At 42.5% G+C, this 17,002-nt stretch overlaps 1 protein-coding gene across 5 annotated transcripts in view; it reads left to right on the forward strand.

The window, feature by feature from the left end:
* Positions 1–17,002, forward strand: part of PCYT1A (phosphate cytidylyltransferase 1A, choline) — a 59,084-nt gene that overhangs the window by 16,135 nt on the left and 25,947 nt on the right. For 3 of the 5 annotated variants that reach the window (XM_079764304.1, XM_079764305.1, XM_079764307.1), the window contains one exon: positions 6,711–6,830. In XM_079764304.1, the coding sequence (XP_079620430.1) occupies positions 6,714–6,830 (117 nt within the window). In that variant the 5' untranslated portion in view covers positions 6,711–6,713. The remainder of the gene's footprint in view (positions 1–6,710; positions 6,831–17,002) is intronic. The other 2 variants (XM_079764306.1, XM_079764308.1) reach the window with 1 other exon arrangement.

Below are 17,002 nucleotides of genomic sequence, written 5' to 3' on the forward strand. Positions count from 1 at the left end.
TAGTAGTTAAGGGTATGTAGTCTGCAGCCAGGCTGACTAAATTTGATTTTTTTGTTTTGTTTATATTTGATCTCTAGCTTCACCACTTACTAGCTGTTTGATCTCATCTTTTGTGCCTCAGTTTCTCATCTGTAAAATAGTGATAGAAGTAATATACCTGTGTCAAAGGGTTGTGAATATTAAGAGAGTTTTAATATTTTTAAAGTGTTTAGGCATACAGGTGTTCTATAAGTGCTCACTGTTAGGAGTAGGCGTAGTAATGTTTCTTCATCGTAATTTAACAACACACTCTAGAAGAGTTCTTGCTATATCAGTGATTCTCAAATGGGGTCGGGGTAGGAATAGGAGAGATATAGCATACTTCGTATTTTACCACACTTTAACATTAAGAATGTACTTAAATATATATATATATATATATATATATATATATATATATATATATATATATATATATTGATTTCAGAGAGGAAGGGAGAAGGAGAGATAGAAACATCAATGATGAGAGAGAATCATTGATCAGCTGCCTCCTGCATGCCCCCTACTGGGGGGGGATCGAGCCCACAACCAGGGCATGTGCCCTTGACTGGAATTGAACCTGAGACCCTTCAGTCCGCAGGCTGATGCTCTATCCACTGAGCCAAACCATCTAGGGCAGAGTGTACTTTTTATAATAGTAATCATAGGTGGGAAACTTGACAAAATCATTTGGATAGAGCGGATACACCAAAGACTTTAGGCAGATGATAACTACTACTACTAAATAATAATAGTAGCTAATATTTATAAGCACTTACTGTGTGCCAGGCATTGAACTGAGGTTTTACATGGATAATGCCATTTAAACCTCATTTGTTAAGTGATGCAACCAATGGTTGGACAGATTCAGAATTTGTCCAAGTTCTCATGGCTTGTAAGTGGTAGAAATGGGATTCATACTTAGGTAATCTGACTTTTAGTCACTACTATGCTGATGGAGTGATGTTGAAGAGTTTTACATTTCTCAAAATGGAGCATAAATAGAAAACATTGATTAATATTGCTATAGACATTTGGTTAGAGGTGTTTATATAAGGCAAATGGAGAGATTTTGTTGAAGAATGTATGTACTTAACTGAAAGACAGATAAAACATACTAGTATTACTATTATTTACTAAAGGCCGTTGTAATGTTAATAATATGTTTGCCCTGATTTTCTTCTGTTTGAATTTTACTCTAGCTTTAAATAGCTAGTCAGACAAGCTAGTCAGATAACTCCTTTCTGTTGCCTCGAGTCCTCATTGTGATATTTTATATTTTTGTATGATTTTTTAATCTAGTGGAATAGATCCAGTGTCACAAGATCTAGCAAGCCCAGATTTTAGTTTGGCTTTCAAATATCTTTAAAACCATGCTGGCAGTATTTAACTCTTGGTAGGAAAGCCTTTGCTTATCCTATATAATAAAGAGCTAATATGCTAATTAGACCAGACAGTGTAATGACCTTCTGGAATGACCTTCTGGAACGACCATTGGATGGGGGACAGAGCCGCAGGGCCGAGAGGCAGCTGGCACTGCAAGGGCTGAGGCAGCCGGGGCTGCCCCGGGGCTGCAAGGGCCTATTCTTGCACGAATTTCATGCATCAGGCCTCTAGTATAGTATAATGATATTCACCAGTGTTTGGCTGGTTAAGTTGAATCATATGACAAGATGGTTCAATACTTCAAGAAGTAAGCAGTTAAAAAGCAAAGCAAATTTATATTATTTATATTTTACCACAATATCTTCCTATATAATAAAAGGCTAATATGCAAATCAACCGAACATCAGAATGACTGGTTGCTGTGACGCACACTGATCACCAGGGGCAGACACTCAATGCAGGAGCTGCCCCCTGATAGTCAGTGTGCTCCCACAGCCAATCTCCTGCGGCCCCCCCACTCCCCTTGGCCAGGCTCCCTTGGCTCCTCCCCCCCGCTGACCAGCCCCAATGGCCCCAATTGGGCTGGCTAGCCAACCTCCTGTGGCCCCTTCCCCCAGCCAGCCAGCCTCCAGCGGCCCCTCCCCCTGGTGGCCAAACTCCTGTGGCCCCGATTGGTCCCAATCAGCCCCCATCACCGGCCAGGCCAAGGGACCCCACCCATAAAAGTCAAATTTGTGCACGGGCCTCTAGTAAAAAATAAAACAAACAAAAGAGCAAAGCACAAGTTATCCTTCCTCCCAACACACAGAGAGAGCAAAGACTTCTGAGAAGTTCCTATAAACATGCCTTTGGACATATTAAATAGTTTACTATTAAACATTAAGGAATTTTAACTTGGAGTTATAGAAAACTAGAGGCCTGGTGCATGAAATTCATGCACTCGGGGGTGTCCCTCAGCCCAGCCTGCGCCCTCTCGTAGTCCGGGAGCTCGCAGGGAGTGGGCCTAAGCTGTCAAGTTGGACATCCTTAGCGGTCGATTTGCATATTAGCCTTTTATGCCTGCAGGATCAGGCTGAAACCAGCTCTCTGACATCCCCCGAGGGGCCCTGGATTGCGAGAGGGTGCAGGCCAGGCCAAGAGGCCCCACTGGTGCACAATTGAGGTCGGGGAGGGACATGGGAGGTTGGCTAGCTGGGAAGGGACAGCAGGAGGGCTCCAGGGCATGTCCGGCCCGTGTTGCTCAGTTCCAATTGGCTGGACCCTAGCAGCAAGCTAGCCTACAGGTTGGAGCATCTGTCCCCTGGTGGTCAGTGCATGTCATAGCGAGTGGTTGAGTGGCCTTAGCATATCATTAGCATATTATGCTTTGATTGGTTGAATGGACGACTGAACACTTAGCATATTAGGCTTTTTTAAATATAGGATAACTGATGAAAATATGACATGGCATTTACTCCTCTGTTTATTATGACACCCTTAAAATGTTTGTAAAAATACAGGTGCCTTTAAAATACTACTTATTTGTAATGTCAGAAGAGGGAGGAGCAGATATTAAAGAATTCTTTATTGCTTAAGGTGAAATCTTATCAGGAAACCCTAACAAAACTACCCAGTAGGAAAGATCTGCTATAGCTGACACATCAGGCAACCTCTGAGCCAGTAGCCACGTCAGTTCTATTTGATTGGTCCTGGGACCTTGTTTACCTTTAAGTAACTGTGACCTTTTATTCCACGGTTCAGTTAGGCTGGCCTGACTTAAGTGTAAAAAACACATAGGGACCCATGCTGTAGAGAGAATGTTCTTGATAGAAAGAAGCAACAGTAATGATGAGACAGCTTCTTTTTAAAAATCTTAGCTTTCTGGAAAATAGCAGATTCTAGTGGTAAGGACTTTGGAATTAGACAAGCCTGAATTTAAAGCCTGGCTCTTCTACTTACTAGCTGTGTGATCTCTTAGGTTACTTAACTTCCCTCATCCTTAGTTTTCTCATTTGTAAATTGGGTCTAATAATAACTGTATATATGCGTATTAATCGCCTATTACAGTGTCTGGCATATGGTAAGTATTAAAAAAAAAGATAGCCATTATTATGACTGTTGCTGTTAACTTCCTTGCAAGATATTTAGATTACTAGACATACTTCTTAGAATGTATGCCTCATATATTCTGATTTAAAGAGTCAGGAAGGAGAGGGAATCAGTTTCTAGAGACCCCAACAGAAATTGTTTTTAGAGAGAAATGCTGACGTATCTAGGGATAAAAGGTCATGATCTCTGCCACTTACCCTCAGCAAAAAGATTTCATAACAGAAATCTTATATGAGGGCCTATCTGTAGAAATTGTTAAAGAGCATTTTAAAAATTAAACTTTTTATTTTGAAATAAAAGTAAAGCCTATAGAAAAGTTGTAAGAATATTAAAATGAACCCCTTTATGCCCTGTCTAGATTCATACATTGATAACATTGGCCATATTTGCTTTACCTATTTTATAAGTAATGTAATATGATATACATATTTTTCTTCTTTTTTTGCTGAGGGTAAGTTGCAGAGATCATCACCTTTTATCCCTAGATACTTCAGCATTTCTCTCTAAAAACAAGGACAGTCTTTTCCATAGCACACTGTAAAATCAAACCTGAGAAGTTTAACATTGATGTCTATTATTTGATATACAGTTCATATTCAAATTTTATTTATTGTCCTAGTAACTATTCTTTGTAACAATTTCTCCCCCAATTAAGAATTTTGCATTACATTTAGTTATCAGTTGTTTGGTCTCTCTCTCTCTCTCTTTTTTTTTTTTAATTTTAGAGAGAGGAAGGGACAAGGATAGAGAAATGAACATCAATTAGCTGCCCCCTGCACGTCTCTGCATGTCCATGCAACCGGAGCATGTGCACTGACTGGGAATTGAACCAGTGACCTCTTGATTTATGGGTCCAAACTCAACTACTGAACCACACTGGCCTGGCTCTTTGCTCTCTTTTAACCTGAGAAGTCCCTCAGCCTTTTATTGTTTTCGTGATTGAAATTTTTTGAAGAACACAGGCTTGTTTTGTACACTGTCCTTTAATTAAGGTTTGTCTGCTTGTTCCTCATAAATTCATAGAGGTTATGCATTTTGGGCAGGTAGTGTATCCTTAGTGCCTCACACAAGGATGCATTCATTATTGGTTATGTTAATTAACTTTGATCACTTAGCTAAAGGATTTTTTTAAAAATTGTATTTCTTTATTGGTTTCAGAGAGGAATGGAGAGGGAGAGAGAGAGAGAAACATCAATCATGAGAACCATTGATTGACTGCCTTCTGCACACCCCCTACCGGGGACAGAGCCCACAACTCGGGCATGTGCCCTTGGCTGGAATCAAACCTGGGACCCTTCAGTCTGCAAGCCGACGCTCTATCCACTGAGCCAAACCGGCTAGGGCAGCTAAGAGATTTTTTTCACTAAAAAGGTAACTTTCCCTTTGTAATTAATAAGTAATCTGTGGAGAGAGATACTTTGAAACTGTGTAAATATCCTGTTCCTCAACAAACTTTCCCCCAATGGTTTTAGAATCCTAAAGAGTTTTTTTATATCATAAACACGTGGTTTCCTCACCTTGATTGAGAACTTGTTGAGAAAACAGTTTTTACTTCAAAAAATTATGTCAAAGTACCTTGTACACAGTCAATACTTAATATTATTGACTACCTGACCTTGAGCTTCCTGTCACCAGATTGCTGATTACATTGCTTTTTCTTTTTTTTTTTTTTGCTGATTACATTTCTCCAATGGTTTTGTCTGCTTACCCCTGAGAAGAATTTAGCAGATACAGAGAAGCTAGTTATATGCAAGTTAGAAATGGTCACTAAATGGACTGATTAGGCATCGTTAGCAGTGAGGTGGGAGTAGCAACACTGACCTGGATATTTTGAAAGAATACTTAATAACAATAATGAAGAAAAGCTCTGATTATCATCACTGGAAAAACTTGTTAAATGCATAGTATCCTTCCATTTTAATTTGCATTTGTGATGAAAGGAAGTTTCTGGGTGGTGTTCATCTTTCACTTTAGACTCACTTATTTTTTTTTTTTTTTATGTCAGCCTAATACTTAGGATGTTAGGGTGTCACCATCATTCTCTAAGAATTAGGTCAGGTTTCTTGTAGATCTTGTCACATTGCCACTTGGAATTTAGCTGGAGGAAAGAAAGTAAGGCACAATTGCTGTTGTTTAGATGAGCATCTTATTCAGGAGGGCTTATTGGAGTCAGTGAGGCAGAGTAGAATGTCCTCATTCTGTCTGGCACTTGTTTTGTTTTCCTCCTCTGCTCTGAGGATCTTTCTTCCATCTTTCACTGTGCCATATCTTGGGCAGAGAAGGCAGCTGATCATTAAAATTCCTCTATCCCCAATTTCTGGCTGATGCCTAAAATTTCATAAATGCCAAGAAATTAATTTGTTTATGTAAATTATGTTACCCAAGGCAGATCCTTGCTGGGAATTGGAGAGGTAGCACAAGCCAATATCTAAATATGAAATATCAAACATTCAGAACTTTTATATAATAGCTAGTTGCTAGAAGCGCTTTGCAAAATGAGACAGTAATAACTTTTTTCCTGGGGCAAGGAGAAACCTGGTTGGGGTTCTAATAGTTGGGGACTCTGAGCAAATCTAAGGTGCTTGAGACTCTAAAAGAGGAAGGGAAAATGAATATTAAAGAAGGAAGAGGAAGGGTATTTAAAAGATACAATACACTTACACCACATTTTCCATAGATCCCTGGTGGAGTGGTGTCTAAAGTCTACAGAGCATTCAGAGTTAAGAAATCCATGCTTTGTTAAACCAGGAATTGGTGATAGCCAATCCTTTAAAAAAAAGGCTCTTTCTCCCATCTGCACCAAAGACATACCTTTTACATTTCCTTGCATTAGTCATACCTCCAGGTGTCCTAAGGGGTAGTGTTAAAGCTGTATAACTAACTTTCTCAGCCAAGTTATTCTAATCTTTTGCATGCAGTCAGGATGTAGAATTAGTAGGTAATATACAGGCTTCATTGATCAAGGGGAATAATTTCCAAGGTCAGGTGATTAATTGTGGCCATTGTTCCACAGAGTCAATTTAGAGTTTCTACTGGAGCCTGTGTTTATGAAGCTTTGTTTTTGCCAGATGCAATTGACTCTTCTTTGGGAAATATGTGCTATGAAATTGATCTTTTGCTGAGTATATCTGTGTTAACATCTCTGAAATACTGGTGACAGACTTTTTTCTCCCCCAATGAGAAAAGATTCTTTTTCACTTTCTATGACCGGTTAAAAGAAGATGGATGCACAGAGTTCAGCCAAAGTCAACACAAGAAAGAGGAGGAAAGAGGCACCTGGACCCAATGGGGCAACAGAGGAAGATGGGATTACTTCCAAAATGCCACGCTGTGCAGTTGTAAGTAAGGGTTTCCTGTGTCGTACATTTAACCTGGCAGGGGGAAGGTAGAAAACTGATAGAACATTACAAGTCTTCTTAAATAATGGAGACGATGAATAGGAGCTGTGGATAGTAAGTATGTTCATAGTTGTTGGAAATCTTATGCTTTCTTACTAGATTATAACTCACAGCTCAGTTGTAAGAGCTTTACATAGGAATTGGAAAAAGAATGTTAGGAAAATTTGGAGGTTGTGTTGTATATTAGGCTAAAGATCGAATTCAAACTAATGAAATAGAGAAATCGGGTCTCCAGGCAGTGATCTGATCTTGGTATCATTTCATGGTGTTTAGTTTTCTGTGTCTTACTATCTTTTCTCCCATATCATTTAACCACTCTATTACTGCTTATATCTTAGATGAGAACTTTTTTCTATTACTGTTTACCTTGTATTCCTTTATCTCTGGGACATTATCTTTGTATTTCTAATTGTTGCCAAGCCTTCAGTGAAATACCCTATTCCAAATTGCTCTTCCTGTCTCAGGTTTATATCCTTCCTAAAGCTTCCCCTCTAAAAACATGTTAAAGAACACACAAGTGAAGTTGTTATTATTATTAGTAGGAGTATTATTATTATTTTAATCATCACCTGAGGATATTTTCCCCATTGATCTTTAGAGTGGAAGGAAGGGAGAGGGAGAGAGAGAGTAGAGAGAAACATCTATGTGTGAGAGAGACATCAATTGGTTGCCTCTTGCATGTGCCCTGACTGTGGCTGGAAATCAAACCTGCAACCCAGGTACATGCCCTTGACTGGGAATCGACCCATGACTATTTGGTGCATAAGCTGACACTCTAACTGCTGATCAACACCGGCCAGGGCTGAAGTTATTATTGGTATACAATATTATGAAATCCATTATCTAAAATCCCAGTGACAGAATTGCATGTTTCTGTATTTTCTTTACCTATATTGACAATTAGCCAGTGATCAAACTTTAGTTTCCATTGATTAGTTCTGGAGCTTCATAGCCCAAAGGGAAAAGCATTTCTACTCAGACACAGTTAACAGTTGTTCCAAACCAATACTCGTATCTTGAGCAATAAAAGCAACTGGACTTCACAAATAGGAGGCATATGGTCCAGGCCTGGTATTGATGGTATTAGTAGGGCAAGTGTATTAGTTTCCTATTGTTGCTGTAGCAAGTTACCACAAATTTAGTGGGCTGAAACAATACAGAAATATTATCTTACAGTTCTGGAGGTCAGAAAATTGAAACGGATCTCTGAGACCTAAAATCAAAGTGTTGGCAGAGCTGGAGGTTCTAGCGGAGAATCTGTTTCCTTGCCTTTTCCGGCTTCTAGAGACTGTTCACATTGCTCTGCTCATGGTGCCAGCCAAGAATTGCATCACTTCTTAAAAATACATATGTAACCCTGGCCGGTTTGGCTCATTGGATAGAGCGTCGGCCTGTGGACTGAGTCCCGGGTTTGATTCCGGTCAAGGGTATGTACCTTGGTTGCAGGCACATCCCCAGTAGAGGGTGTGTAGGCGGCAGCTGATCGATGTTTCTCTCTCATTGATGTTTCTAACTCTATCCCTCTCCCTTCCTCTCTGTAAAAAATTCAATAAAATATATTTTTGGAAAATATATATTTTTTATTGCGTACCGCAGCAAGTAAACTCAGAAAACGACTCAACAGTCAACAAAGCAGGACATTAGTTTCTGAATGTTCCTTAGTTTAGATTAAGGAGATGGTGGTGGGCACCAATTCAGCAATCTCACTTGGAGTAGGGACAAATGATAACAAAGTACGTGGTACTCTCAGCCAATCACCATAGCCAGGAATAGAGCAAAGAAGGCCTGTCCTATTGGAATGGGCTCTGAGAAGACTTAAATTTCTTGGTCCTTTGAATCTGAAAAATCTCAGTATTTTAAATTACTTTGCTTCATATATTCATGTCACAAATCAGTTGAGTGACTTTTGTTACCTATTTCACATTCTTCTCTGGCACACACTGGCCTACATGGGCTAATGTTTAAAGATTCACTCACCCAACTGGCTGGACTGATCCTAATGAGGAGTATATGTTAAATAAACTTGTTTGTCATCTCCTTTGTATACTTGTACTTTCTGTTTGTGAACCTATTTCAACCCTGTAACAAAAGCAAACAAGATATAAATGTATGTATTTTTGTTAATTCTTACCAGAGGATATATTCCCCCATTGATTTTTAAAGAGAATGGAAGGGAAGGAGGGAGGGAGGGAGAGAGAGAGAAACATCGATGTGAGTGAGACACATCTATTAGTTGCCTCCTGCAACTGGGGCTAGGGATCAAATCTGCAATCCAGGTACATGCCCTTGACTGGGAATTGAACCCTTGACCCTTTGGTTCATGGGCTGACACTCTAACCATTGAGCAACACTGGCCAGGGTGATGTTTCCCTTTTTAAAATAAATGTTTTTATTTATTTTATTTTATTTTTATTCATTTCAGAGAGGAAGGGAGAGAAAGAGAGAGATAGAAATATCAATGATGAGAGAAAATCATTGATAGGCTGCCTCCTGCACGCCCCCTACTAGGGATTGAGTCCGCAACCCAGGCATGTGCTCCAACGGGGAATCAAAGTGTCCTGGATTATAGGTTGATGCTCAACCCCCGAGCCACGCCAATTGGGCTTAAATATATTTTTATTGATTTCAGAGAGGAAGGCAGAGGAGAGAGATAGAAACATCAGTGATGAGAGAGAATCACTGATTGGCTGCCTCCTGCATGCCTTCCACTTGGGATTGAGTCCACCCAGGCATGTGCCCTGGCCAGGAGTTGAACCAGAACTTCTTGGTACCTAGGTCGATGCTCAAGCACTGAGCAACACTGGCTGGGCTGTTTTGCTTTTTTAATAACAGCTTTATTGAGATCATATAATCCACCAATTTAAACTGTATAATCAATGGTTTTTAGTATAGTCACAGAGTTGTGCAACCATTACCACAACCAACAAACATATATTGAGAACCTCTGTGTGCCATTTGCTAGAATTAGAAATACAAAGATGAAAAGAGCCCTGGTTGGTTTGGGTCAGTGGTTAGAGCCTGTCAACCTAAGTGTCTGAGGTTCAATTCCCAGTCAAGGGTATGTACCTCAGTTGCAGATTCGATCCCTGGCTCTGGTTGGGATGGGTGCGGGAAGCAACCAGTGAGTCTCTCTCACATTGATGTTTCTCTCCCTCTCTTTCTCTCCTTCCCTTCCTCCCTTCTACTCTATCTAAAAAATCAATGGGAAAAATACCTCAGGTAAGGATTAAAAAAAATAATAATATCCTGGCTGGTGTGCTCAGTGGTTGAGCATTGACTCATGAACTAAGAGGAAACTGGTTTGATTCCAGTCAGGGCATGTGCCTAGGTTGTGGGTTCGATCCCCAGTAGGGGGAATGTAGGAGGCAGCTGATTAATGATGTTTCTCTCTCATTGATATTTCTATCTCTCCCTCTCCCTTCCTTTTTCTCTAAATATCAATTTAAAATATATTTTTAAAATCCTATCTAATAAGAGCATAATATGCAAATTAACCATCACTTCATGACAAAGATGGAGGTGCCCACAAACAATAAGGAGGGAATATGCAAATTGATGTGACAAAGATGATGGTGCCAGCTGGAGCCATGGAGCCGGCCAGAGTGGGCAGGAGGCTTGGCTTCCTTGGTCTCCCCAGCGATGAAGGAAGCCAAGCTGGCCGGAAAGCAGGCGGGAGGCTTGGCTTCCTTGGTTGCCCCAGCCGGCTCTGTGGCTGCTGCCCAGACAAAGCCATAGTAGCAGGGCTGAGGCAGAGGTGGTTAGGGGCGATCAGGCCAGAAGGGGAGGGAAGTTGGGGGTGATCAGGCTGGTGGTGGGGGAAGTTGGGGGCAAGCAGGCTGGTGGGGCGGGGGGCCCAGTTGGGGGCAAGCAGGCCAATGGGAAAGGGGACAGTTGGGAGTGAGCAGGCCAGCAGGGGGGCAGTTAGGGGCAATCAGGCTGGCAGGGGGGCCAATTGGGGGTGAGCAGGCCAGCAGGGGTGTGTCAGTTGGGGCCAAGCAGGCCAGCATGGGAGGGGGGCAGTAGGAGGCAAGCAGGCCATCAGGGGAGGCCAGTTGGGGGCAAGCAGGCCAGCAAGGGGGGCAGTTGGGGGCAATCAGGCAAGCAGGGGGGTGCAGTTGGGGGTGATAAGACTGGTGAGGGGGGGAGTTGGGGGCTAGCAGGCCAGCAGGCAGAGTGGTTAGGGGCGATCAGGCAGGCAGGCAGGTGAGCAGTTAGGAGCCAGCGGTCCCAGATTGCGAGAGGGATGTCCACAGGGATCGGGCGTAAACCGGCAGTTGGACATCCCCCAAGGGGTTCCAGATTAGGGACACCCCCCCCCCCCGTGCACGAATTTTGTGCACTGAGCCACTAGTCTATATATATAAAAGCCTAAGCGACTGAACAACCAGTTGACTGGTCGCTATGACACACACTGACCACCAGGGGGGCAGATGCTTAATGCAGGAGCTGGCCCCTGGTGGTCAGTGCGCTCCCACAGCCAACCTCCCATGGCCGGCAACCTCCCGCGGTCCCTCCCCCTAGCCAGCCGGCCCCCATTGGCCCCAATGGAGATTGGGCGAAATGGCCCCGATTGGCCCCAATCACTCCTGATCACCGGCCAGGCTGAGGGACCCTACCCATGCACGAATTCATGCATCGGGCCTCTAGTAATAATAACCACAACAACAACACGGAGATGAAAAGATGACTTCTGGGGCAATGCCTTCTCCAGTGCCAAGGATATCAAGATGATCCTGGACAGTGTGGGCAAAAACAAAACAGCATAGGGAATGTAGTTGATAATGTTGTAATCACTATGTATGTTGCCAGGTGGGTACTAGAAATATAGGGGGGAACACTTTGTAAAGTATATGATTATCTAACCACTATACTATACACCTAAAACAAGTGCAAAATAATATTGAATATAAACTATAATTTAAAAAGAAAATTTAAAAATAAGAATATAGTAATTATCGATAGTTATGTATTTATTGCCATTTTATTATTCGTATTTTTAATTTTTCTTCTTCTTCCTAAAGAAGACCTGTGAACATTTCTTGTGATACTGGTTGGCTGGTGATTAACTCATTTAGGTTTTTCTTGTCTGGGAAGTGCTTTTTCTGTCCTTTGGTGCTAAATGGTAGCTTTGCTGGGTAGAGTAATCTTGGTTGTAGGTTCTTGCTTTTCATCACTTTGAATCTTTTGTGCCAGTCCCTTCTGGCCTGCAGTTTCTGTTGAAAAATTAGCTATCAGTCTTATGGGAGCTCCTTTGTAGGAAACTATCTTTCACTTCCTGCTTTTAAGATTCTCTCTTTGTCTTTAATGTTTGCCATTTTAATTATGATGTGTCTTGATGTGGGTCTCTTTGGATTCAGCTTGTTTGAGACTCTCTGTGCTTCCTGGATTTTTGTCTTTTTCCTGCACCAGGTTAAGGAAGTTTTTAGTCATTCTTTCTTCTTTTAAAATATATTTTTACTAGAGGCCCAGCGCACGATTCAATCGTGCGGGTAGGGTCCCTAGGCCTAGCCTCCTGCGATCAGGGCCATCTTCTGCCTGTTCGCCAGTCCCCAGGCCCAATGCTGCCTCCGCCGCCACTGAGCTGCCAGGCTGTTGGGATCACCAGCTCATCCCCAGCTGCTGCCGCTGCTGCTGGGGCTTGAGGCGCTGACGAAGGGGAGCACGGCAGGGGATCCGGGTGCGGACAACCGGCTCCCCGCCTCCGATGGCAGCGGAGCTGGGTGTCCAGGGTGTCCGAGGCAGCCCCCCTCAGCGGCCGCCAATCCAGCCGTTGAGAGGCGGGGGGGGGGGGGGGCGGAGTCCCACGCCTCTCAATGGCCGGATATGCCACCCCGAGTCCCGCCCCCCAGCCTCCCACCGCCCAATCGTGGGCGTAGCGGAGTGATGGTTATTTGCATATTGCCTTTTTATTATGAAGGATTGATTTCAAAGAGGAAGGGAGGGGAAAGAGAGATAGAAACGTGAATGATGAGAGAGAATAATTGATTGGCTGCTTCCTGCATGCCCCACACAGGGGATCAAGCCTGCAACCCAGGCATGAATCAAACCATGACCCCCTGGTTCATAGGTTGACAATCACTGAGCCACACCATCTGGGCTCAGGAATTATTTCTTCAAATAGGTTCTCAATCCCTTGCTGTCTCTCTCTTCTCCTTCTGGTATCCCTATGATGCAGATGTTACATTTGATATTGCCCCAGAGGTCCCTTAAACTATCCTAATATTTTTGGATTCTTATTTCTTTTTGCTGGTCTGATTGGGTGTTTTCTGTACCTTGTCTTCCAAATTGCTGATTTGGTCCTCTGCTTCATCTAACCTGCTGTTGATTCTTTCTAGTGTAATCTTCATTTCAGTTATTGTATTCTTCATTTCTTACTGGTTTCTATGCTCTTTTTTTTAAAATACATTTTTATTGATTTCAGAGAGGAAGAGGGACGGGGAGAGAGATAGGAACATCAATGGTGAGCCCTAACCGGTTTGGCTCAGTGGATAGAGCGTCGGCCTATGGACTGAAGGGTCCCAGGTTCAATTCCGGTCAAGGGCATGTACCTTGGTTTTGGGCACATCCTCAGGAGGCAGCTGATCGATGTTTCTCTCTCATCGATGTTTCTAACTCTCTATCCCTCTCCTCTCCTCTCTGTAAAAATTCAATAAAATATATTTTTTTAAAAAAGAAAGAAACATCAATGGTGAGAGAGAATCATTGATTGGCTGCCTCCTGTATGCCTACTACTGGGGATTTGAGCCCAAAACCCAGGCATGTGCCCTTGACCAGAATTGAACCCGGGACCCTTCAGTTTGCAGGCCAACACTCTATCCACTGAGCAAAACTAGGACTCTATTCTCTTTTTTATGTTTGCTGTCTCTCTAAGTTTTCATTGAGTTCATTCATTCTTCTCCTAAGTTCCTTGAGCATTCTTATAACCCTTGTTTTGAACCCAGTTGCTGGCAGATTGCTTGCCTCCATTTCATTTAGTTCATATTCAGGGGAATTTTTATGTTCTTTAATTAGGAGCATGTTTTTTTCTCTTCCAATTTTGGCTGCCTCTCTGTAATTGTTTCTGTGTAATGTGTAGGTCTGCTATGCCTCCCACTTTTGGTATGGTGGCCTTATGTATTAGGTGTCTTGTGGGTCTCAATGGTGCAATCTCCCTGATTACCTGAGCTAGATGTTCTAGGAATGTTCATTGTGTGTGTTATGTGAACCCTCCTGTTGTAATTGCTGTTGGCCCATCCATGGGTAGGGTGGACCCTCGGTCTTGCTGCCTAGGAGGATTGACCCTGATCACAGTGTACGAGCTGCTGTGTGGGCTGACCCCATGAATTGGAATTCTACCCAGCAGGTTCTGATGCCTGCCAATATCTTCCTTTGGGTGTGCTGCTTGTGGAACTAATTGGGTTGTGCTATGATGTGGTGAGTCCTGTCACCAGGTGTGTTGGTCCTAGGGTCTCTTGGGAAGAACTCTGATACAGGTCAATGTCAGGTGCTGCCTGTGGCCAGCCCTGGGTTATCTGTTTGGAGCTACAAAGTGATCCACAGTTTGTGGTTGCCTCTGCTGGGCCTCTGTGTGAGTGGGACAGCCCAGCTGCGTACCAAGCCTGGCTTCTAGCAGCATTGAGTCTGGGGTCATGTCAGAAAAAGACCCAAGGCACCCTGAGATCTGCTTCTACTTGTGGCTTCCTGTTACGCTAAGTCACTGAAGTAGTCTTTGGTTGTTTGCCAGTTGAATGAAGTTGGTTCTCAGAGAGTCACAGGTAGGGGCAAATGGTGTTTACCAGGTTTATACAGATTCAAAATTGGCACCAGTACTGAGATTGAGGCCACTCAGCAAAAGTCTTAGGGTACATGAAGTCTAGCTTCCACTTACTGGGTGCCTACAGACCTTTGTGGTGGTGTGGGGTCTTTAGGGAGTCATCATGATGAGGCCAGCAGAGTTTATCAGACCCAAATGGACCAAGATTTGGCTGTGTGAAGGGAGGGTTCTGCACAGGAATGGTAGTATGGGTTGGGCATGTGAGGGAAACATGGCCCCAACCATAGTGTCACAGAACTCAGTCTCTCCTTCCTCAAGAGACTTCTAAGAGAGTCTACACCAAGGGCCCAAGCTGGCCACAGCCATCTGACTCCTCTACAGGGCCAGAGCTTGGCAGGGCAAGATGACAAGGAGTTGGGAAGATGGAGTTAGTGCATTCCGCTGATCCTGTATGGAGGGGAATGCTTGATCCAGGAAAGGTGGTGGTTGTGGGTGGTGTGGGAAAGGGACCCAATGCAGGGACCAAGGCAGTTGTCCCTTCAGCTTTCTTCCCAGAGCCACACAACCCAGTCTGTCCTCGTATGACTCCAGTCTGCTCTGATCTGCCTTCTCTCCGCAGGAGCCCAGAGTGAGTGGCAATAAGTGAATGAGATTTTGTGTGCTTGCCCTTTGGGGCACTTGGGTTTCTAGAAGACTCCTGTCTTTCCCTGGCATACAGAATCCTTGCTTATTTTCACAGCCAGATGTTATGTGGGCTCCTCTTCTAGCTCTGGTTCTTTGGGCTGGAGGGAGCCCTCCGTAGAGTTGAGACCCCATGTTCTTTAAGGGTCTCAACCTTTGCAGCTGAGATATATGTTTGCAGGGCCAGCCCTTTTCATGTCTCTGCCCTTCGTTCCAGTCTTGATGTGGCTTCTGGAAATCATTGGTTATAAGACTTGTATTAGGCTAGTCTTCAGTTGGTTATTTAGGTTGGTTGTTCTATAATTTAATTGTAATTCCAGTCTGGACCTGGGAGGAGGGGAGTGTACTATAAATTCCACCTACTCTGCCACCATCTTGGATCTGACAATTACTTTAAATGCACATGGATTAAAGGCTCCAATTAAATGAGATAGGGTGGGTGAATGGATAAGGAAACAAGACCCTTATATATGCTGTCCACAAAAGACTCATTTCAGATCGAAAGACACACAGACTGAAAGTAAAGGGATGGAAATCAGTATTTTAGGAAAATGGAAAGGAAGGAAAAAAAAAAAAAAGATGGGGTAGCAATACTTATACCAGACAAAATAGACTTTAAAACAAAACTATAACAAGAGACAAAGAAGGACCCAGCCATTTCACTTCTGGGTATTTATCCAAAGAAACCCAAAACATTACATTGAAAAGACATATGCATTTATATGTTCATTGCAGCATTATTTATAATAGCCAAGATATGAAAGCAATTTGTTATTTTATTTTTATTATTGATTTCAGAGAGGAACGGAAAGGGAGAGAGAGATAGAAACATCAATGACGAGAATCATTGATTGGCTGCCCCACACTAGGGATTAAGCCCACAACCCAGGCATGTGCCCTGGCTGGGAATCGAACCATGACCTCTTGGTTCATAGGTCGCCGCTCAACCATTGAGCCATGCTGGCCAGGCTTGAAAGCAATTTGTATCCATAAATAGGTGAATGGATAAAGAAGAAGTGCTGCATATATACAATGGAATATTACTCAGCCATAAAAAGAATGAAATCTTGCCACTTGAAACAACATGGATGGACCTAGAGGATACTGTGATGAGTGAAGTAAGTCAGACAGAAAAAGACAAATGCCATATGATTTCACTTGTATGTAGAATCTGAAAAAACAAAATGATAGCTTTTCTAGGTAGAGACTCATATCTAGGGAATATTTTGATGGTTGACAGATGGAAAGGGATTAAGAAGCACAGATTGGTAGTTAAACGGAATAGTCATGGGCATGTAAAGTACAACATAGGGAATATAGTCAATAATATTGTAATGGCATCAAATGGGTACTAGTTTTATTGAAGTGATCACTTTGTAAATTATATAAATGTCTAATCACTGGATTATACACCCGAAACTAATATAATATTGTATATCAACTGTAATTGAAAAATAAAAAAAAATATTTAAATGTAAAGAAAAAGAATCCTTAAAAGTAGAAAGCCAATATTAAATTCTAATCTTACATTATTTGAGTGATCTACATTTCCCTACTCTTAAGGACACCAGAATATCTTCTTTTTCATTGGAATTTTGAGGAATAATGAGTTAATGTATGTGAACAAAATCAGGAAAAAGTCTCTATGGAAACAGTATTGCATCAGAAGATCATTTAG

Source organism: Cnephaeus nilssonii (genome assembly GCF_951640355.1).
Source record: "Cnephaeus nilssonii genome assembly, chromosome: 3".
Lineage (NCBI taxonomy): Eukaryota > Metazoa > Chordata > Mammalia > Chiroptera > Vespertilionidae > Cnephaeus > Cnephaeus nilssonii.